This window comes from Anopheles moucheti, chromosome 2 (genome assembly GCF_943734755.1).
Source record: "Anopheles moucheti chromosome 2, idAnoMoucSN_F20_07, whole genome shotgun sequence".
Taxonomy (NCBI): domain Eukaryota; kingdom Metazoa; phylum Arthropoda; class Insecta; order Diptera; family Culicidae; genus Anopheles; species Anopheles moucheti.
The window spans coordinates 3752645-3775473 of record NC_069140.1 but is presented as its reverse complement, the minus strand read 5'-3'; the positions used below and the strand labels follow the sequence as shown (position 1 = coordinate 3775473).

Genomic DNA, 22829 nt, shown 5'->3' with positions numbered 1-22829 from the left:
CAACAACAAAGAAACACAAATTGTTCATCCTAAACAGTTAAGCAGCAAAAGCTTCGGAAAGTACACAAATTTGAAGTCCAATACAATGTTTGATTTAATGTTCGAAAATTATAAAATATAGTAAACAAAATTTTGGGATAATTTGTTGGTTTGGATTTAAAAAATACATTACGCTACTCGGAACTGAAGGGAAAAGGCTAAGGCAAGCTTATGTATAATTTATATCGGTCATACTTAAGAGGACATATCGCCTTCCACTAAAACTTTTCATCAGTTTTTTCTTCTTTCTAACCCCCTTCATAAGGCATTCTTATTCGCTTCTCTCAATCAATCCCCGGCCTGAAGGGATTGGGTTGGGTGCGAAGCGAAACGGCAAGAACATTTTATTTAAATTTCTCATTTTTTAAAAAAAGCAAACACGAAAGCCTGCAAACGATTGGACATTTGCTGGGTCTTGCCGTGGGTGCGATGGGATGCGGGGAAATCAAATCGTGACTTTCGAAATCGTCGTCAACATCAGCACTCCACAGCAGGAACAATGATCCGGGCATCCAGCTCGTCCACAACCGCTCGGTTGAAGAAAATGATGGTTGTTAATCGGACACAGGGAGTAAAAAACTCAGCCTTCTTCTCATGCAGGACGACATCCAGGAGGGGAGCAGGGGAACCGCTTTTCGCGCGCTCCCTTACAGAAAATTCACCTCATCTTGGAAACCCACTTGAAATAAAGCAAGGGAAATACCAACAAGAAAAAAACAGCGCACAAAAAAACACATACAGTAAATGGAAAACCTGAAAGAAAAGAAAAATTGCTCGAATCAATCTTTTGCGTTGTGGCCTCTGGGAAGAACTGAGAGGGGTTGCCAAAGCAGATTGGAAGCGGAGAAGGAGGAGGACGAGGAGGAGGAGAAGGAGGAGGAGGAGGAGGAGGAGATGGAGGATGAAAATAAGGAAAACTCCACACTATGTACAAGTTGGCGGCCATCCAAGCCGCGTTGGTTTGGCCTTCGTCGTTTCTTTTTCGCCCTCGGCCCAAAACGGGCTTTATGTATATTGGAGGAAAAATGCGCGAGAAAGGAATGAATTAATGAGATAAAAAGAATGGCCGCTGTAACGGCCCTGGAGTAGGTATGGTGGAGGCGGACCAAAGGCGAAGAAAGGACGCCGATCCGAGACACTTAATTTCAGCGAAAAAAGGGGTGAAAAATTAAAAACGAAAGGCAAAAAAATTTGAATAATGGAAAACTTTTTCAAATGCTGCCGGTATGAGTATGGGTATGGGTGGGGTACCGACGCTAACGACCGGGAGACGATCTTGAAATTCAATATCGCGCGAATCCCCAGAATTTGTTTTGCAAACTGGCACACAACGGCCATGGTGAATCGCCCATCGCCGAACGAACAAATCAACAAACTCACGCGAACGAAAAGAGAACCGCGGTTCGTCCTTTCTGCGGGTCGGATATCACAGAGGACAGTGGGTAGACAGTGGGAGCAGAGTTGAGAAAATTGTGAAATCGTGTCCTTTTGGAAGCGAAACATTTCTTTTCCATCCTTTCGCTGAGATGTGCTGAGGTTGACAAAGTGCGTTTCGCGTTTTGATCGCACTTTTCGAACCGTTTCTCGGTGTAATTTATCGTGGTCCGGGGATTGGGATTTTTGATTGCAATAAGCATTTATCATGAAAGAGATAGGGAACGAGAGAAAGAGAGAGAGAGAGAGAGAGAGAGAGAGAGAGAGAGAAAAGAAAAGAACGTTAGTTATTTAATTAGTTGTTCACAATTGTATAAGCATTTATTGTTTCGGTGGGAGTTCCGGATGGTCGAATTTATAGCTAACTGAGCTTATACGCAGTATGAAAGTAATACAGCAAGCTCTATTTAAGTATAAATATTACTCGATAATAAAACAATAGAATTAAGATAAATTTGTACAGTACGTAACACTATAATAGAACCTTGCTTGCTTGTGGAGAATAAAGATATCAAACGAAGCATATTACAAGGGAGTTTAAAAATGAGAGAGAGAGTATCAAGATTGTATAAATTAAAAGTATGAATTCATGTGCTTTTTTAAATATTTTACGAACACAATTGCATTTTTTTCTATTTTTTTGGAATGTAATTTATTTTTTAATATTTAATTTCTGTCCTACCATTCACAACTTTTTTGTCATGATGCATCGTGAAAATAAGACATAGATATTGACATTGCGATAAGATAAAGCTCACAACATATGCAGCAACACAATAAACCTTAGAGAGAATAGAGCAAGATTTCAGTACAATTTTATATACACACAAATGTTTTTAATAATTTCAGAGTTTCAATTTGAATGGCAGCGATTGCTTATCTTACACTTCAACCTTGAACGGTTGGAGAGTAGCACAGTAATTGGAATAAAGCTCTTACTTCAGATATCCCCGCTTTTAGAAGGCAAGCCGTTGTTTTTAAGATATTAGAGGCAAGAATTGAACGCGGGCTATCAGTTGGCAATAACTGCATTGAGCTGAATTAGTTATTTGCATTTGAATTATGTAAGCAAAGATAAACTAATTGATTCTTAACAACCGGCCTATTAACGTGGGAGACATCTATCAACTTCTAACTCTGGTTCCCTGGGTTGGTTCACGGCCATTGACATTATATCTGTGGTGTAGTTCTTCCAAAATCCATCCATCTTCCTTCCGTGCTACGTTTGGGAGTTTTGCAAAAATGTACCAAAAATAAGTACCAAAGAAAAATTCGGAACAGCCATCCTCTAGGCTCCAATTATATATAGATTCCTTATAACTGTAAATCCTCCTCAACGTTTTACTTTATTCTCTAGCTAGAAGTGTTTATAAACTTATGTTACGAACTGTAGATGAAGGTAAATTTTACGACCGCAAAAGGATCGCAGTGAGAACAACGATGAACAAAGTTAATGATACAACGATAATGAAATTAACAATCGTATTGATATGGAGCAGTTTTTTGCTATTTTCAGACAACATTCAAACTTTATTGATGTTTTAATGTTGCAATATTTGCAATAAGACAGCATGATAAATGAGTTTTACTAGTAAGATTGAATATATCATGAAAAAGAACTCAACTACCAAAGCATCCTTTGGTAACTAACAATACCAAAGTAGAGGCATGCTTCTTTCACTTTTATAACCGTATGTACATCGCAAAAGCTAACGGGTTTGTCTCCAACTCAATGCCCCCTCCTCCGCCCCCTTCATCCCTACATTCAAATTAGGAGCGGTGGGGTTGTTTTCCGCATCCAACACAGCGCATTATGCTGGTTTTACTTTTGTGGCAGGATTTAAACAACTTCCACCAGGAAAAACACGAGACGCAGCATCCGCGAACAACGGCCCGCGCTGGAATGATGTGTTGTCTAAAAACAACACCGTTTTTGTTTTGAATTTCCATCGAATACCTCGCAAATTCGATCGTCCTCTCGGCTCCCAACGGCAAACACATACACACACACATAGGGACACAAATAACATGCAGCACAGTGGCGTAATTTAGCGGATCTTCGTATTAGATTGTTCTATTAAAACGATACACAGCATCACATCACCGCGACCATCCGCCATTGCACCGGTCACCGGTGCACGAATACGGCCGCCATTTCGAGCAGCATTTGGCGGGCGCCCACACGGCAATGCACACCCTCTCATTGCGTGTGCAATTGTCCCGAATGCAGCGGCAAAACAGAACCAAAAACCAAAGGGAAAGGAACTCAGAACACACTCAAACCCGTACACACACGCATCCTCGGGGACAACGCAACCCCTTCTGACGGCCGGGCTCGGCGGTGCTGGCTGGCAGTGGTGGTGGTTGCATTACCCTTACGAACTGCATCCCTGGATGTGATGACGGGGTCGGGCCAACTCGCATTTCCCTCCGTAAGTACGTCCCCTTTGGCCCTTTGTACCATGTACAAAGCCAAACCCTGAGCGGCTCTACCGGGCTACGCCACGGACTCTCCTTAAACGCGCGTGTAGCACGCACGTATCACAAGGGGTGACCACCACGACCAGCCGCAGCAACATTCGGCTGCGCTTAGATTTACATAAGCGAGCGAATAGGCAAAGTTTTCCCATTCCGGCCCACTTCCACCTTGCACGCTCCGCTCCATCCCCGTGGGCCCCGAGCTTCGACTCGTCGTTGGCCTTGCACATGTGTGCTCCCGGTTGTGCATCGTGGTCAGACGTTCGCTGTGACACAGCGCGGCTTGAAGGTCAGTTTGGAATTAGTCCACTCGAACGGTAGCGACGATAGGACGCGTATGTTCAATCGGGAGCAATCGGAAAACTTGCTGGAAAGAAGTGTATCCGAATATTCAAGTGCACCACCAGTGTGGACAGTGCAATGACAGGCGGTGGCATCATTTCCTAGCAACTGCAACGAAGAACAGCGACATTTCCCGATCCCTTCTTTTTTTATCATCACACACAATCCATCGTCCCAAAAATCCGCAAATGATCGACGAAGATCACCGACGCCAGCTGGAAATAGTAAACTGCTTTGCGATGCTCTCTCTGTGTTTTGTTTGTTGCTTGCGGAATTGTTTTTGCGAAAGTTTTTAGTTAATGTGCTTAAGTTAATGTGAAGGTTTAGCGTGTTAAATTGTGCGTGTGTGTGATTGTTTGTTAAACTTTCCGTGGGCGTAGTTTCTGATCAAACACATACGCGCGCTTCCATTTCGCTAGTGACTTGTGCGATTGCTGAAGCCAGGTATGCGAAGGTTGTATGGCATGATGTTAAAATTAAACAACGCACCAGAACCTGATGGAACTTCGTAGTGAATGCAATGCGTTTTACGATTTGCTAAGATTCCAGTTACCGTCAGCAAAATATTATTGCAACGAGTTGTAATATTACCAACGGGCTGCGAATGTGCGTACCGTTTGCTATTAGTGAACAACAATTTTATTGTGCAATTGTTTATGTTTATTTGGACTTTTAATTATGATTAATGATTCAGTTGGTTTTTACTAAATATTACGTTTCTTTTTCCAAAATTTCCGTTTCTTATAATTTAAACAATAGCTCTAAAAATATAATTTAAATTTAAACACATCTGAACTGAAATTATTACCATCAATGATTGTTCAATGTTAAACATCAACGAAACCTCTTAAATGTATGAATTTATCCTCTTAAATATATGAAATTCATCAACTTTAAATGTTATGAAAGAGATTCGGAATCAATATTTCTTAGGGTTTCCTTTAGTTTAGCTGTTTAATGATGCTTTTCTAGGAATCGAGAAATTTTACATTGGTTTCACATTATAAGGGCAATGATGCAATGTTTTATGAGGTTATGAGATGATTATATATTAAACAATATACTCTATTCTGTAATGAAAATCCATTGAAGAAATGTGTAAGTAATTAATAAAATAGTTTGTTAGGATACAAGAATAGGATATTTTTTTTAACAAATATACTGGTTGTAGCGAACAATTTGAATAGAAATATACGTTTCATTATTGTTTTAATTCGTTATGGTTTGTTTTATCTTTAATTTTGTTTTCATTTGTGTTTTTATTGTTACTTTTTCCTTTCTCTTTATATACAATTTTGAACGATGGATAAAGGTTCATACACTGACGTAATGTTTGAACTCATAAAGAAACCCGATTCTGATGACGAACATTCTCTAATGGAAATGCTCCAACCGACCGTCCGAGGTACTGCGAATCACTCTTGGTTCGATGATCGATGTACGGAGAAAAACGGGCGTTAAATTGAACTATGATAGCTCCAGAGGGAGATGGTGTGACGCGATGGTGGTGGGGCGAAGAGAGGAAGGGTGGGTTTTCTGCTGAAGTGGCCATCATCAACCCAGCCAAATCATCTCCACCACATCCTAACACTCCGCGGTGAACAAAACCCTATTTACTAACCGGCAAAGAAAGTGAAACTGACGGGAAGGGCTACTGCCCCGACACTAACACAGAGAAACACGGTCGGAACAAAAAAAAACAGCAACAACCAAGAAAAAAGTACACTTAAAAGTGGAGCATATAGGTACAGTTTTCAATATAGATAACGGCCTGGACATTTAAATTGATAACAGCGCCAAAAGGGAGGAGGGTAGGGGGAGGGGGTTTCGGGGCGAGGAAAATGGGGGAAACCAAGGCCGCTCAGTAAAATAACAAAAAAACACACAAACTCATTTCCATTTCCAAGACGAATCCGAAGATTCGCCATTCGGTCCATACCTACACCGAAATAGCACGAGCGGAAATGGAAACGGTCAGGAAAGGGTTGATTTAAAAAAAGCAACCAAACAGCACCGGCAGCAACCGGAGTGAGTGGGAAAAAATAATGCAAAAGTGAGAGAAAACATCAAAACCATAGTAACGAGTGAGCAGTGAGTAACTAACCAGTGAGCACAGTACACCGAAGTACACGACAACTGGCCAAGAAAGCGGGTTCGCTTGCGTAGAAAAGTTCAAAAAATTCCACGAAATTAACAAATAAAAAGGGTAAGCAAAAAAAGGAAGAATTGTGAGGGGGAGGGGATAGAAACAAAATCATCCTTCAACAACACTTGGGGACACGCGGGGAAAATGCAGAAGGAGGATGCCAGAAGTCCGTGGCAAAGGAGCCGTATTTTCTGCTGGCCTCCCCATTACAAAAAGCTGGAGCAGTTCTTTGTTTCTTTTGGCTCTTCGATGGAAACCAAAGAAAAAGGACCTTCTCGGAGGAGAAGGAAAAAGACCCGATGGATGGGGTGGGTGGAAAATTAATGGCAAAGGAAGACCACCCCATACCCCATCCCGGCCAAAATGCGGGGGGAAGAAAAATGCGCGCGGAAAAACAATCCCAAACTCGAATTCGTCTTCAATTCGGGGAGCTTTGCGGGGGTGCTACCGGAGGGGCGGGTTGAAGGATAGCAGGAAGAGGGGGCGGGGGAGGTCGTAGAAAGGGTGGCGGTGCGTTCGTTCGGGGGTTTCTTTTTACATTAGAAAACAACAAAAAACAACAACGATTGATAGCGAAGCGAGAAAGAACAAAACAGTTAAACCCGATGTTAGAGCAAGCCTGATGATAAGGGAAATGGATTGTGGTGAGGTTAGTAAGGGGAGGAAGGAGTGGAGGAAGATGAATTGGGAAATGGCGGGTAAAAGGATAAAAAGAAAAGGCGCATCATTTTAACATTTTTTCAACAACAATAAAAAAAAATCCCATAATATTGTCTAAAGAAGCGGGCCGTCTTGAAAGCCAACCGGTGGGTTGGTGATTTATTTCCACCAAAGAATTGGCCTTTGTGTACGAGTGTGCGACGACGCATTGGAAAAAGACTTCCATTTTCTTTTTCTAAGCTATCGTCCGAGATAATAACCCACCTACCCGCCTACCCCCACCCAGAAAGGCCACCTACTGCCGTAACATTTTCTTTTCCGAGGGATGGCAACAACCCTCGTTCCACTACTAGCGCACCAACACCACACAACTACAACAAATATATGGACAAGGGCCGAAGAAAACATTGGTATATGTGTGTGTGTGTGTTGAGTTTTCTTTTTTCATTCCCCTTCATTAATAATTCTCTTCTTCCATCGCCCTATCGGTTTTATTTCAGGTCGGAAAAATAAGGTTTCCCCAAAAAAATAGAAAGGGAGAAAAAGAAATCCTACGCACCTTCACTCCCGGTTGGTCGATTTCATTCGGGCCGTTTTGCGCTGTTTTTTTTGCTGCTTCTTCTTGGCCAGGACACCCTTCTTTTAACAGATTTTCCACCCCAAAAAATACATGAGCAGAGCAGTCGATGGCGAAACAGCAAATGGCAGTTGAGCGCTATTTTTGTGTGTGTTTTTTTATACGCTTTGCTTTTCTTGCTTCTTCACTGGCAGCGAAGTTTTTTGTTGTTTTTATTGTGTTTTTATGTGTATTTTTTTCTTCTTCTCTTTGCCTTCGCTCCATGAAAATGAACACACACACACACACTCACAGAGAGGCCGAGAAATAAGATAGGCGTTCGTTCCTTTCCCTTTTCGGGCCAAAAATTTATAGTCACTTTTGTTTTCACGATAAGGGAGTGTTGTTTCCCGGCATCAAAACCGGGCCGCCCAAAACCAACCCACCCAACCGTCCACCCCCTTGGCCGGGAAGGGAAAAATGTATTTTGCGAGGGAAAACTCAAACATAGGAGTGACAGAGAGAAGGAAATGAATGAGTGAGCATCTCGAGGAAAGTGTGCGAAAGCGAGAGAGAGCGACACAAGTGTGAAGAAAAAGGATAGGTCAGTAGGGTGGTACTACTGCTACATGTGATGGGGGGGAGGGGGAGGAGGGGGAGGGTGGTTGGAGGCTGAGTTGAGTCGATTGCAAGGAAAAGAAAATTGACGCTCGGCAAGCTCCAAGAGAAAGGAGAGGTTTTCTTTCAACCATCTTTTTTCTTCCTCTTCACTATATTACGTTCTCGTTCTCTCTATCTCTCACTCTCTCTCGCTCTTGTAAATGCTTAGCTTTCAACACGCTTTTCTTCAAAGCGCGGCCTTCTTCGATGACAACGCGCGTTGATGATGGCGGCGGCGAGCAATCTAGGATGCTTTTCTTTAGGTTGACTCTGGTTAAGACTGTGTGGGTTTGAAGATTGTCTTTTTTTCGTGTAAGTGTGAGTATATTTCTTTTTTCTTCGTTCTTATAGATTCTCAGCTTCTGCAGTTTGTGCGTGGAGGTAGGTGGAAGGAAAGGGAGCATGGAGAGGGGGAGGGGGGTGGGGGATTGGGTGGCCCAAAGGGAGGAAATATTATTGTATTGGCCGGACGGATTGGGTCCTTCACGTTGCTTCACCGTGAAATATGTGGTGGGTGATTTGGGGTTCGGATAGGTGACTGCAGGCAAGGAACCCCTTCGCAGCAACATGTTGAGGGTGGGTGGAAGCAGATGGGAGGATGAAAGGAAGGATGGTTTTCGGAAGAGTGGAGTGGTAGAGAGTCGGAGGTCATGTATATATTTTTATTACGCCTTTTTGGCGCATCTCACAGCAGCAGAAGAAGAAACCTTGCCCGCCATGGAGGCGCCCAATACCGTGTGGCCATTTTCGTATGGCTCAAAAGATGTAAGAGCGTTGAATTTGTTTTCTGTTTTTCACCTCTTCCCATCTTGCCTCTCATCGACGTATTTTAAATCCCCCCACAAAAAGAACAAAAATAAAAGAAAGAAATGGTACACCAGGCGTGAAAGAAAGGGTTGTTGAGCGAGGACGGAAGGGTTGATAAGGGGGTGGAATGGGGGAAAAAAGATTTTTACCCCTTTGGTGTTGTTTTTTTATCTTCCTCCCTGTGGACCAAGGAATTGAATACTTGATGAGGGTGGTGGAGGTGGAGAAGCAGAGGGTGGAAGAGATGAAGGGCAGGGAAGAAGTAATATTAGTGGACAGAAAGGAAGCGAATTGTGTGTATGTGTATGCGCTGTTGTTGTTGTTTTTTTCCTCCTGTTCTTCTGTTCGTAATTTTCCCTCATCAACCCCTTACTCCCTCCTCCCCCTCACACACACACACACGCGCACACGCATACACCCGGGGCGGATCGGCTTCATTTCGCAATTTTGCTTTTCCCTTGGCCGGGTTTTTTTGACGGTATGCGTCTTAAGTAAATAAGAAGACGACGCTAATGGTGATATATACAAAATGGTCTCACTCCCATCGCTACCCATTACCCACGGAGAGGGTGTTTCGCCTTTTCTTCGCCGATGACCGGGGTTTCGGGGAAGCTGGTGTCCTTGGGTGAGGTGGTGAGACGTTGTTCCGTTGTAAATGTGTGTGGTGCCGGGGTGTAACCGGCAGGTGAGGCGAAGGGAAGTTTTCACCATTTCGGCAGCCAACACCGTGTCTTTGGTTGAATTTCGGGGGCGCCCGCTCACAACAGAACTCGCGCTCGGTCGGGCGCTGCTTGGCAGCAGGTTGGAAGATTTTTAAAAATTTGATGAATTCTCAGTCTTATTATTCAATTTGCCAGCAGCGGTACTGTCTTGGGTCGTGCCAGTCGCCTAGAAAGGTTCGCGTCGCGTTCGAAGACGGGCCAGCTACCGTGTGACGCTCGGGAGAGCAATTTTGTCTGCGGACTGCGACCAAGTGCAGTGGGCAAAAGTTTTTCAATTACGCATCGTTTAGAGGTGTTAAATATTTAATACAAATCGCCCGTCTCGCGTTTAACCGTTTAACAGCGTTTCAGTGTCAGTGTCAGGCTTGCAGAGTTGGAAGTGAAGTTTCTTCAGTGGTTGCTGTGATTGATTGCGCGGAAGCTGTGCATCGAGAAGCCTTTTTTTCTTTTTTTGGGTATATACAGCAGAACAAAAGCACATTCGTTATACTATTTGCATGCATTTATTTCTCATGTGTGTGTTTGTGTGTGTGTGAGTGTGTGATTATGTGTTAAGAAAAAAAGTAAAGTTAAATGAAGTTTTATAGTTAGTGAATGCATTTTTTTTAACAACTTTTTATCAAACAGTTGAAGAAATAGCAAAAATACATTCCCAACTGGTGTTTAAAATGAAGTAACAAACAACTATTTAAACGCCCAATTTATGGATAATAAATAGTGCCACCAAAAATAAAAAAACAACAATACTCACACACTTTTAAACAAAAGAAAATCACACTTGGAGCGTACCATAAAGCATCCCAGCTCATTACATACATTCCGTGGTTCGTGTTTAATTCCCGTCCCGTTGCTCGATGGTGGTTGCAAAACACTTTTATCGCGTCCTCTCACTCACGCACAATAAAAGCGAACCTGGTCGTGGAAAAAAATTAAACAACCTTCATTTAAACAACCGTCATATGATAACTGCCGACCCCTTTCCACTCCGTTTGGGGCAACGTATGAGACGGAGCAGGAGAAGGAGAAGAAGGAGGAGACGGAGCAGGAGAAGGAGAAGGAGCAGGAGAAGGAGGGGAAGTTTCTTGTGGGTGGAGATGAAAATGAAGCAGGCGAGGAGGAAGACGGAGAAGGACAAGGAAAAGGATAACGACTGGCAAAAGGATGTGTGGCGCCTTTTCATCCCGCACTAAAGTTACTTGAGAAATGCACACACTCGCACCCACACACACACACACATAAGAGCTGCATACATTTTTCATTTCACCACGTGCAAAGACGAGTCCCTATGCCCTGCATGTTCCGCCTTTTATAACAGACACGGAAAGTGTTTTTTGTGTTTTATATCTCGAGGCAAAAAAAAACAGAGGAACGAAAACGAAATAAAATCGTTCATTAAACAACGTTTCACCAGCAATCCTGAACAGCGAGCTAACATGGGAAACGGTTTTGTAACACCCTGTTGTGCCTAATTGGACAGCAGGAATGCGTATATGGATTTTTGAATATTTTTACGAACCTATGAAACAGGTTCGTAAAATTGCAATAGTTACTGTGGCGCCGCTGAAGCCGAGTGATGCGGCGTTGGCCGTCTGAAGGACAATTATATTTATCGACTTCGATAACTCTACCGGAGAAGAACTGGAACTGTATCTGACACCTTCTCGAAACGCGCCCTCAGTAACCACCATAACGTCACCAAATGGCAGCAAACACCTCCAACAGGTTACGGGGATTTGACGGAAGTTTCATGCTTTAGCAGATGATAGCAGCAGGCATTGAAATCATCAATGAACGTAACATTTGCGGAGCCCTCGCGCTTTCTCTCTCGGTGCGCAAACATCACACTATACACACACTAGTCGCCTGCAAGCCAGAAATAGCATCGATAGCAACCATTGAAGTGGTGTTTGTACGTATTGCGAGCTTTTCACGCTTTCCCGTGCATTAGTGTTTGAGGGCGCTCACACACATATGAGCTCGTAATGCACACTTTTACCGGAGTATCAATATTGCGCTTTTTCGCTTATGTATCGGGTTCCCGCAGTGTCCATGCGGGAAAAGCCGTCGTCTGTTTTTCGCGCGCACCATGTGCTCGCACGGCCATGTGCATGTGCTGTTCGGCAAAAGAGAGCGAGAGCCTATATATGTATACATATATTGTCGGCATCGTGTGTACCGGCATTGCAAAAGTTTATCAAAATAATACCACCCCACGGAGGGTGGCACCGCACACATATGTGTGCGACGTGGGTCATGGGGGATGTTGTTTTCGAGGGAGAGGGCAGGGAACTACTTGTTGTCTGCTCGTACGTCGTCTATTAAACAACGGTTTTGCGCTTCTGTTCGTCTATGCGCTATGATGTGTTTATTTCCACTTGGTGGGCTTATACGCGAGATTTGCTAATTTTACTGACTAACTAATTCTGCATGCGATTTCAGTTTCCCACCGTTCGTCAGCGACTTCCGGTTTGCGTGACTTTGTATGTGTGGTTAAGATTTTTTTTCTCTTTCCGCTTTTGCGTGTGTGTCACTATAGTTGTGTTTGTTTCTCTAAAATTGTTTTACCCTTTAATAAATAAATGGTTGTTTAATTTTTCACCAAAGGACAACAGGAAAATTGAATGCTCTTATATGGACATTGACACTTTATACCTTCAACTCCTTCTTTTGCTGAAGCAAGGTAAGGTAAGTACTGAAATTCACCGCGATGGTGTGATTTATTTACAAGCTTCATTAATAACTCACTAAATGAGGTATCGCATTCGCGGTGGAATGCGGATTTGTAGTCTAAAAGTGATTTTGGTGCATTGATGGTGTTTCTTCTGGTTGCAATTGTATGAACATACCTATGAAATATGTTTTGAACTGCTTTAGGTGTTGGATCTTGGATGTTGGAGTAAAATGATCAAATAGATGTGGAGTGTGTGGCATCTCAGATTATAGCCTATCATTCAGTAATAAAACTGGTTTTGAGGAGTACCAGGACGTCCTTTAGCTACATTTTTTTCCGGCATAATTTCAGATCATCGAAATAAACATAAACATAAAATGTATGTTTATTACAAGTATTCGTTTTCACAATAAAGATCACTTTACAAAATCTACCGAGCTGGGAACTAAACTGAGAATGATTTCTGTTTATTTATGAACAGCACAAATAGATCGGTAATTGAAATCTCTAATGCGCATGTTTACTGTTCAACCTCGTTTTAAACAACGCAAAAACTAGAAACTCTATTATTCTAGAACTCGAAGAGCAAAAAACAAATGCTCCCATAGAACCTCCTTTTCAGATAAAAGGATGAGACCACGCACCAACCACCGAAGGACATTTTCGATGAAATGTATGCTGTCAAATTTGTGCCCTCCGCCACTGACAGCTTCAAAACATAGAAAATATCCCAAAGCGAAAAAAACGAGTTTCGATGTTTAATACGCTTCGACTCTGTCAAACAATTTTTTTCAATGCAATTGTGTTTACTTAAGAACAAATCGCTTGCATCGCTAAAAAGATACACAAAACAAGCTTTTGAAGGCATAAAAATGCTTTGCTAGGCTTGCCAGAGAGGTAATTTACCTTTTTCTAACGTTTTGCTAGGTTTGTAAAATAGCTAGCAAGCGTGGTACGGTGACTTTGGCTTTGCATCCAGTGAAAACAGGGAATGGCCACACTCCAAGGAACTCACAGGGGGGGGAAGCGATGTTAGATATTTATAGCTGCAACCAAAAGAACCATCGCTACCGCTTTTGTCCGCCCCGAGGCAAGCGGACCCGTTTAAAGTGCACAAGAATGGCTTATTGATGGTTTATATCTTGGTTTCTGCTCCTTCTACAGTACTCACAGCGGACGCCTTCGTTGGCTTGTGGAACTGGACCGTGTTTATTGAATCGTGTACGTTTTAAAGGAATCTCCAAAGGGATGATGCCCAACTTCTACGATGGCTCCCGTCCCACGATGGTACCCACCAGCTCCAATCTGCCGGTACTACTGGGCAATACCGTGAGTATTGTTTAACGGACGACTAACAGATTGTGCAGTGCTAATAGTTGATCCTTTTTGGCACCTTTCCTTTCCGTTGTTTCAGGTCAATCAAGGAGATGCAAACTCCAAGAAGTTGGTAAGTGTGAGGTGGAAATATTGTACACAAAAAGCCTCAATGAAAAATATGTTTTCTATTGTGTTTTATCCCTCATTCAAACCAGGCACACTTTGATCTCGAAGCAACTCTGCAGACAATCGATGTAAGTATCTTTACACCCGCTCAAAAAGGGATATGTTTGCCTTTGGCACGTGATTGTTAATCCAAGCAACATGCGTGTTTTTCACTCTTCCCCAGAATGAGGTGCTCGACGGTGAGGAAGGCAGCTGTCCGATATGCAACAAAACTTTCAGCCGTAAAACCTCTCTGCTCAACCACATCCGTAATCACTCGGCGGAAAAGAAATATGTTTGCGAATTTTGTCAAAAAGGTAAGTGATCAGTTTTCTGGTTGTGGGCTCTGTGGTATGCTAATGAGACGTTATCTTCCGCAGGATTCACCCAGCAAGCTAACCTGCGTAACCATGTTCGAATTCACACGAACGAACGGCCATACGTTTGCGTCGACTGTGGGAAAGCCTTTACTCAGGTGAGCTTTGTGTGACTGATATCTTTAATGACTATCTTTAACGAGTTGGCCTTATCAAATTCATTATTGCAGATTACCAATCTGAATAATCATAGACGATTGCATACGGGCGAAAGACCGTACGTTTGTATAGAATCTAACTGTGGCCGCTCATTTGCTCAGGTAAACCAGCTACGATCTGCTCGTTGGAATCTTATCAAACAACAATTCAACGCTAATCACCACCCATTTGCCTTCATTTCAGGTCACAAACTTAAATAACCACATGAAAACACACCACAAAACCACCCTGTACGTATGCAATCAGTGTCCGCGCAAATTTAGCCAAGTTACTCAATTGAACCTTCATTTAATTACCAACCACAGTTCGACTAGAGGATTTTTCTGTCCGCAGTGCCCCGATAAATCTTTTAAACAGCAGTCCCATCTGCAGCAGCACATGAAAATACACGGGACCAATTTTGGTTACTCGTGCACCAAGTGCGAGGAAAAGTTCATACAAGAATCTCACCTGCTGCTGCATATGAAGCAGCATGGCGATTATGCCTGCACCATGTGCTCTATGACATTTAACGACGAGGTGCTGTTGAAGAAGCACGTGCAAAGGCACGTGGACGGGAGGTAAGAAGCTAGCGTATTCTTCTACGTTCGGCGTTTTCATCCATGACTCGGCGTTCGATTATACATTTGTCTTTGGCACGGCAGTACACGGGTCTGCAGGATTCTTCTCCATCGCACAACTGAAATCGGGCGAGATGCTTCCAGAGGGACATTCATGCCAATCTTATGCGAAATACTAATGTTTTCGGTGTTTTTTTTATTTGGTGTGTTCCTCTCACAGATATCTCACCTGTCCCGTGATCAGCTGTAGCGAGGGTTTCACGATGAAGAATCACCTCACAAAGCACATGCAGATGCATCATCCCGCTGTCGATCTCAAGAAGCTGGGCGCTCAGCCCGGTGGCAATAAGGCACCGAAACACTTCTGCCACTATCACAACTGTAACGATTCGTTCGACACGGCGGACGGGTTGAGCAATCATTTGCGCATTGCACATGGGCTTCCGATCGCGCTACCACTTTCACTGCCAGTGGACGACAAGAAGCTCATCCAGCACGGTCTGCATGGGTTGAATGGGATCGAAACGCCTCCACCGCCACCCCATCTGCTACATTCGCAGCTGCATCCGGCCGCCACTGTGATGAATGCCAGCTTCCAGTCATATCAGAACCAGATCAATCAGGCAAATCAACAGCAGCAAGCGAACACCGGCAATGGAGACACCAAGCAAAAGGTTCTATCTGTGAGTTGGATTAGCTTTCGCTTGCATTATTTATTTTGCATGCTGCTTGCTTGCAGCTTTGCTTTCCTTTTTCCCCCCATTTGTCCATCCAGTCTCTCTTACTCTTATCGGAGATGTAACGCCATTTTTGTTTTTTTTTCTCTTGTTAAATCCATTTGGTGCAGGTGTCGGAACTGCTTAATATAAGCGAGCAATTGAACCAACAGCAGCAACAAGTGCAATCCCATCATCAGCAACAGCAGCAGCAGCAGCAGCAACAGCAGCAACACCTTCATCAACAGCAGCTTCATCTGCAGCAACGACCAGACATGGCCATGAAAGTCGACATCGATCAAACCCTTGACGTAAAGCGCAAATCCGAATAAATAGTGTTATTTTACTTTGCTAACCTACTTTTATGTTTCATTTTCTGTTCTTACAACAAACCAATAACACTAAATTAGGTTAATGCCTCTTTCTCTCTCCTGCTTGTGTATGAAAACATTAGTTTTATAGTGCGCTGCTTATGTTTATCATTCGGGATTCTTTGTTTTATCTCATTTTGTTCTTTACTCTCTCTCTTTGCTGTGCTGTTTTGCTTGCCTGTTTTCGAGAGCATCTGGTTTACATTCTCATGTTGTTTTAATTTTTCATATTGTTTTCATCAAATGGCGGTTTGTTTCTAAACTTTTTATTTTTTTATACATCCGTTGCGAACAATTCTTGTTCTGTTGTTTTGCTTGCATCTGTTTGTAGTTCCTTATTTTTTACGAATTTTCACATTGTTTTCATCATTTGGCGGTTCATTTCCTAACTTCTTATTCTTCTACACATTTATGGTTTTGGATGTTTTGATGTCCATTTTTAATGGTGTTTTAAAATGTGTGTTTTTTTTCGCTATGAGTATTTTCTTTATTTTTCTCATCATACGCCCTGAACAAATGGTTTGAATGTGTATGTGTGTTCTCTTTCTCCCTGCAGGACAAAATGAGCAATTTCAATAGAATTAAAACGGAGCTGCAGGCCAACATGCTGGCCCAGACGCAAAACTTGTTCGGCATCTCCAACACGCTCAACAACACCTTCAACGTGCAGCCGAAACTGATCTGCACCTATTGCTATAACGTCTTCAAGACGCCCCAAACCTTATCGCGGCACATTGAAAAGTTCCATAGCTAAATGCAAGATTCCAGGGATGGCCATAAAAACCGACTGATTTCGGGCGGTCGGTGTGGATTTTTGGTTTGTTTTTAGTTAGTTATTTCATATGTCGCCCGTATCTTAAGCCCCCTCAAATGGCCATATAGCAACAAAAAAAAAGGAAAAGCGCACGCCCGATATGTATTCGAATGTAAAGTCTCACTTGTAAAGTGGTTCAGTGTCGAGCATTTCTTCTCAGTAGAACGAACACGCAGCAGCTAACGATTACGATTAAGTTTTTTAGTATACGTACGGCCCGCCAGGATAGTGAGTAGCATTACATTACTTAACAGTCAGTCTCCCCCCATCTGTTTAGTCTTCTATCTTTAGTAGACCGAATGTTGTGTTGTACAAAAGTGTAATAAATGCCCCGAATAGAGTGTGTGTGTGTATCGCAAACCAATATAAGCTGTAGTATTTCGCATGGGTGTGTCCTCAAACACCCAATAGGCTTTTCAGTGTTTTAGGAACCGAGCGATGTGAAAGGGCAATGATTTAAATAAATGAAAAGGAAAGCGACTACGAAAAAGTACAAAACTGAACAAAACCATTTTTAAGGAACATTATTAGGTGGCAAGAGGATATCAAAATAAAGCAAGTAGGGCATAGTGAAACGTAACAGAACAAAAAGAATGACAAATATTTTCTACCTTCAGTTACAACTATGTTTACTATTGCCCAGTTGGTAATGAGTTGACGATGTAATAATTGGGGCAGAAGAGATAACTTTTAACATGATATTAGCGATCATTTGTTGTTAGAAAAAAGAAGGAAAAACAAAAAAAACTCTATAAGCGCACCTTTCTGAATGTTTGATTCGTCAGCCGCTCGGTCGTTAACAAAATGATAAGCATTGAGGGTGGGTGTTTAGTCAGGCGTCATAATACCGATGAATCGAGGTGGCTCCCCCATTTCGGACGTATCGGAGCACGTTCTATTAAACGCTAAATGTAGAGTGAAGCATGTTTATGTCATGAGGTATCCAATCCCGGGGTGCAATACCTAGAGTGTAGTTGCGAAATATAAATGGAACGATTCGAAGTGATTTTGGGTGTTTGTTTCTTTCGTATCTCATCCAAACCGGGAGGGCTTTTACTTAACGAGGTCATGTTTTCCTTGCTTTATTCCTTTTCCTAACTGCTAGCTCCTGTATTAGCATGCGAGGTATCTCCAGTTCCCACAGTGCGCTTCCCTCTGCATCCGCCAGTAGTGAAACGATCCGCCACAGGCAATTCTCTTTCAGCGTGCGAACCGGAAAGTGGATGTTAACTTCCTTTCTGATCAGTCTGCCGGCACTGTACGAGCTGATGTACCACGGTTCCGGCATGTAGACCGGCTGATGTCCCACGCACATCCGCTCGTCGGACTGTTTGTCCTTAAACACCCACGGATGCGTTACGTACGTGTTTACCGTACATTCTGCCCTCGGTTGGAGCGTCGTGTAGTGGATAAGTTTGGAGGAATAGTTTACCCAGTACACGTCCACCACACGGACGGTCGTGTTACGAAACAGCACAAACGCTCGCACTTCCGAGTGTTCCGAGCGCAAGTTTGGCTCATGGTCCATCGCCGATCGCGACACACCGTGATTCCGATGATCCCATTAAAGTTGGCCGTAGACGAAGCTCACGGTACACTATGGCAGGGGAAGGAACATACCCACACGAAACTTTAACTATTTGCATCTACTCTACAGCAAGTACTATTTGCTTTCGTTTGCTAAAATGCGTCTATTTCCGTGCAGTTTACAAAGATTGTTGTGGCGAGCTGGTTTGTTTACGTTGGATGGGTTGTATTGTTCCGCAGCCCGCTTTTGACAGCTGTTCTAACACCGCGTCAAATAACAGCGCTTATCGGACGCTCGATGCGATGATATTGTTTTCATCGCATTTCGTTTCAAAATGCACGATTGAATGTTGAATGCATTTGTAAAATGCATGTTATGCTCTCATATTTAAACATAAACTTAACTTAAATTATCAATGTCCATTTGAAAAGACAAATTTGAACACACGCGATCATGTGTTTGACATCGATGAAAATTTATTTCTGCGCTAAAATCACATTTCATAGAAATTGTATCTGTATGTAATTTTTTGGGATACAATTTTTTTTTTTTTTTTTTTTTTTTTTTTTTTTTATTTATTCATAGACGGCCAGGCCGTATTGCTTGGGATACAATTTCTATAAAATCACATTTCATAGAAATTGTATCCCAAGCAATACGGCCTGGCCGTCTATGAATAAATAAAAAAAAAAAAAAAAAAAAAAAGAAATTGTATCCCAAAAAATTGCTACAATTGAATCATCTTAATCAATTCCCCACCGATTGTTCAACTAGTTACGCCATCTGCTACCCACGTGTACCTTTTGTTCGTTTCCGTTAACCTTTTCGAAAGCAAGTTTAGCTGTCCGTTTGCCTCCAGCTGACTAATGATCATGTTAATTTTTGTGCCCTTGCTGGCGGGAGTTGTGGCGATAGAAAATTTAGGCGAAGAAGGTACTGGCATCTGTTTGGTGGGGGATTTCGGCTCTCCACCACCTTCCGAGGAGGAGAGCTCCTCGAAGGACAGCTTTTTGAGTGCTTTCTTAGACAGTTTCGCGTCGGCTGGTGGATCTGGTGGAGATCGATTGAAACGGCTCTTTAGCCAGCTCTTAACCGGGGTAGGAGTAGATAGACCACCAGCGTCCAAGGATTTTGCGGGCAGCTCAGGCTTCTTGTTATTTGGTGATGAATTACAGGCAGCATTCGGACTATTGCTGCCAGTACAGCATGGTTTCGGGGTGTCGTATCCGTGCAGTTTCGACTTTGAGTCTGATTCCGGCTTCAGACACAGCGACGGTTCCTCGTATATCCCATCCTCCGCGTGGCTCGTGACATGCAAATCGGTTTCATCGTTATCGGTGGGCCCTTGCGGACATGGAGGCAATGGGAGTTTGCGAGGAACTTGCAGCACCACACCACACTCCTCCGTACGATCGACCTTTTCGATCAGATTGTTCTCGATCGCCACGATCCATTCGTTCAGATCCTGGAAGCTGGGCGAAAGGAAGTGTACCTTCGAGTCGGTGTGCGTAATGATCTGGAACAGGTGTTTCTCGTTGATCTGCTCGTTCAAATTCAGATCCAGCTTGATACTCTTGATGAAGATCGTTTGCCAGGGCTTGAGATCATTGTGGCTATTGTACACCAGCAGCCACTTTCCGATCAAACCCACGTAATACTTCTTGAACTGATCGAAAAACAGACGCTTCCCTAGCTTAAACAGCGTTCCGTGCTTGGGCGACTGCTGCAGACGCAAATGAGACGCAGGCAGTCCACCGAAAGGGCATTGACTTTCGTGTAGAGCAGTTTCCGGCGTAGCAGACCGTACGGCAGTGGCTGGCGCTTGTTCCTGCCCGTAACAGACCTCCTGCTGGCACTCATCGTACAGTATCTGATCCGTAGTGAGATCGTACGAGTTTTCTTCTCGAGTGGTGGTGTCAAACAGTAGCTCAGCTTTGTTTGGTTCATCTCGTTGCTGTATGGAACAAAATTCCTCTTTCGTTTCTCCGATACTCACATCAGACGAGCTGTTGGTGTTCGGCTTAAGTGTGTTCGTTCCGCTCATATCTAGATACGAATTTTCCTCGTCATCCTCCAGCTCTTGTTGCGTTTCTGCCGGGTTGTTACCGTCGTCTTGCTTCCACAAACTGGCCAAACTTGAAGATTTTCCAAACCTCTCAAGCAGTGTCTCACATTGTGTGATTAACAGGGCTCGCTCACCATCCGGTGCGAGATTGTGCTGTGAAACATTTAAATACGTTTCCTCGTTTCCTTCCTGCTTGATGGTGTGGATCGATTCCGGGACCTCTTGCCTGCACGATTCTTCGCATTCGCGCAGATATCTTCTAATAGCTACGAAACAAAGCGAACGAAAAAAAAACACATATACACATAAATTCCAAACACGTCCAAAACAGACCCAAAAAGGGAAAAGCAAACAAAATAATACTTTTTAAAAACTGCACACAATCCGTCACTAGTTCCCTTTGCAACTGAATCATTTTATCAGCACTAAATCCAACTGCACTGCACAACCATGTCCACTCGGTTAGCGCACGGTTCGAACTGAAACACCAGCACACAACACAGCTGGTGAATTAGTTTGAGGTGGGAAACTGATTTAAAAAGTCAGTACCCGATCGATCGCGCCTAGCTGGACTCCCGCTGAGCATAAGCGGCATTTATTTTCGTATCATTACTGCACCCGTGTGTCTCATAAAAATAAATATGTATGCTCCGATGCTCCATGCGGAGATTGTAGGCGATATCGAATACCAAACCGCTTTGTCTCGAAAAGAGACCGGGAATGGGGAGATATAAATAGCTTCCTTTGTACGGTTGGAGTATGAATGGATCGGCGTCGGAAAGGAAATGAAGGAAAATGCGAAGAAATAACCGATTTCTTATTGCATTACACCCTTTACTAGTACACTAAAAGGGTTTGATGTACAGATAGGAAATCACTATTTTGCAGTTGTCCAAAATCTACGCTGAAACATAGGTCAGCACCAACATCAATTGGCAATGCGGCCATTCGAAAGTCTCAGGAAACTCAGGATGTCCACTCAATCTATACAAACAACCTATAAAGTTCCAGTACTCACCTAGACTGATGAGACAACGATTTGTTCCACATTAAGGTTAAGACTTCCACGCCTGAGCAACTGTTTTAACCACCTTTACCTATTTGGCCTAATCAAATTTACGTCGATTTCTTTTATCTTTATCTTTTATCTTTTATCTTTTTTAAAAAGAGACCAAAACCTCTATACGTTCGAGATAGTGCTGGGTGAATCTGAATGAATGAATCTGAATCTCTGGCTCAAAGATTCATAAATTCTCAAAGACTCATGACTTATGTTCAAGATTTAAGACCACTCTCCCTCTCAAATTGGCCACATATTTAGGGATTCGAGAATCTTTTGAGTGTCGATTCCTGATTCGAAAGATGCATGAAATACAACACTTGTTGGAAAGGAAGATGCTCACAACGTTATTTGGCTTCGTAAGTGACTGCAACGAAAAGTGGTAGCGCCTATGTTGCCACAAATGAGACTCAAACGAGCAAACGTTAAGAAACGGTCATTTCATTTCAAATTCAAACAACCAATCTAGTACTCCATCGCACGTTGGAATCACTTCACGCACGAGCTGCTTCGGCGCATTCGTGCTTTCCTCCAAGAAAGCCAACTCTCCGCGATAGCGTGCTCCATCAGCGGAAAAGCTCTCCTTGGAGCACCATTTTTCGCGCTCAAAATCTCCTAATACGCCATGGTGGACTCGTTTTGCAGGTGCTACTACTACAGCTACACGCACACGCATCACACTTTCTCGCAGCATCATCCTTCAGCAACAGCAGCAGTGTGTAGTGGCTTTTTTCTTCCTTCGAAAAGCTTGAATCAAAAAACCTACCATTATCACCACCAACTAGAGCAAACTCATATCATTAAAGCAATCATTGTTGCCTGATCGGTTGTGAGCCATCCCGCGTTTGTCCGTGCTGGTGGGGAAAGCGGGCAAAGCTGCACTGCTGTGAAGCCACTGCGTGTGAAAAACACTTTTCCCCGTGTGCTGGCATTTCCCGCTCTAGTGACACATCGCCCTTCGCTTTCGCCCTCCCCCTTTTTGCTCGTGTCGAGTCCCTAGCCTTACCGCACCACCTCACCTTGCGGACTGCGGCCTCTACAAAGCCTACACAACATGTTACACTCGTTCGGGCGACAAGTGACTGTGGACGGGATGGTGGCGTAGCGCGTTGGCTCAATGGAAGCAGGTGGCCATTTTTCTCCTACATTTGCCGTGCCAAAATCTGTGCTTGGTGAATGGAA

The 22829-nt window shown here is 43.3% G+C and overlaps 3 protein-coding genes across 4 annotated transcripts; 1 reads left to right on the top strand and 2 right to left on the bottom strand.

Moving 5' to 3' along the window:
• Positions 1-12459: 12459 nt before the first annotated feature.
• Positions 12460-17791, top strand: LOC128305355 (zinc finger protein 287). Of its 2 annotated transcripts, XM_053042764.1 has the most exons (12): positions 12460-12524; positions 13750-13844; positions 13930-13962; positions 14048-14086; positions 14182-14314; positions 14378-14472; positions 14545-14634; positions 14717-14763; positions 14839-15093; positions 15314-15776; positions 15941-16120; positions 16737-17791. In XM_053042764.1, the coding sequence occupies exons 1-12, from the start codon at positions 12476-12478 to the stop codon at positions 16932-16934; spliced, it is 1677 nt and encodes a 558-aa protein (XP_052898724.1). In that variant the 5' UTR covers positions 12460-12475; the 3' UTR covers positions 16935-17791. The 2 variants fall into 2 exon arrangements, with proteins under 2 accessions (XP_052898724.1, XP_052898716.1); XM_053042756.1 differs by lacking the exon at positions 12460-12524 and adding an exon at positions 13315-13412 and having other exon boundaries at positions 13680-13844; positions 14717-15093.
• Positions 17792-17983: 192 nt separating this feature from the next.
• Positions 17984-18708, bottom strand: LOC128305371 (protein Vhl). The gene has a single exon (XM_053042775.1). It carries the CDS (start codon positions 18520-18522, stop codon positions 18061-18063), a length of 462 nt encoding a protein of 153 aa, XP_052898735.1. The 5' UTR covers positions 18523-18708; the 3' UTR covers positions 17984-18060.
• Positions 18709-19256: 548 nt separating this feature from the next.
• Positions 19257-21020, bottom strand: LOC128298181 (uncharacterized). Its single transcript, XM_053033924.1, has 2 exons — positions 20951-21020; positions 19257-20853 (listed from the first exon to the last, which is right to left on the bottom strand). Exons 1-2 carry the CDS (start codon positions 21000-21002, stop codon positions 19289-19291), a joined length of 1617 nt encoding a protein of 538 aa, XP_052889884.1. The 5' UTR covers positions 21003-21020; the 3' UTR covers positions 19257-19288.
• Positions 21021-22829: the final 1809 nt, after the last annotated feature.

Coding starts and splice junctions, on each gene's coding strand:
- LOC128305355 (XM_053042756.1), top strand. CDS start 13,764: ATGATGCCCAACTTCTACGATGGCTCCCGTCCCACGATGGTACCCACC. Junction 13,963..14,047: donor ATGCAAACTCCAAGAAGTTG/GTAAGTGTGAGG, acceptor CATTCAAACCAG/GCACACTTTGATCTCGAAGC. Junction 14,473..14,544: donor GTGGGAAAGCCTTTACTCAG/GTGAGCTTTGTG, acceptor TCATTATTGCAG/ATTACCAATCTGAATAATCA.
- LOC128305371 (XM_053042775.1), bottom strand. CDS start 18,522: ATGGACCATGAGCCAAACTTGCGCTCGGAACACTCGGAAGTGCGAGCG.
- LOC128298181 (XM_053033924.1), bottom strand. CDS start 21,002: ATGATTCAGTTGCAAAGGGAACTAGTGACGGATTGTGTGCAGTTTTTA. Junction 20,854..20,950: donor TTGTGTGCAGTTTTTAAAAA/GTATTATTTTGT, acceptor TTTGTTTCGTAG/CTATTAGAAGATATCTGCGC.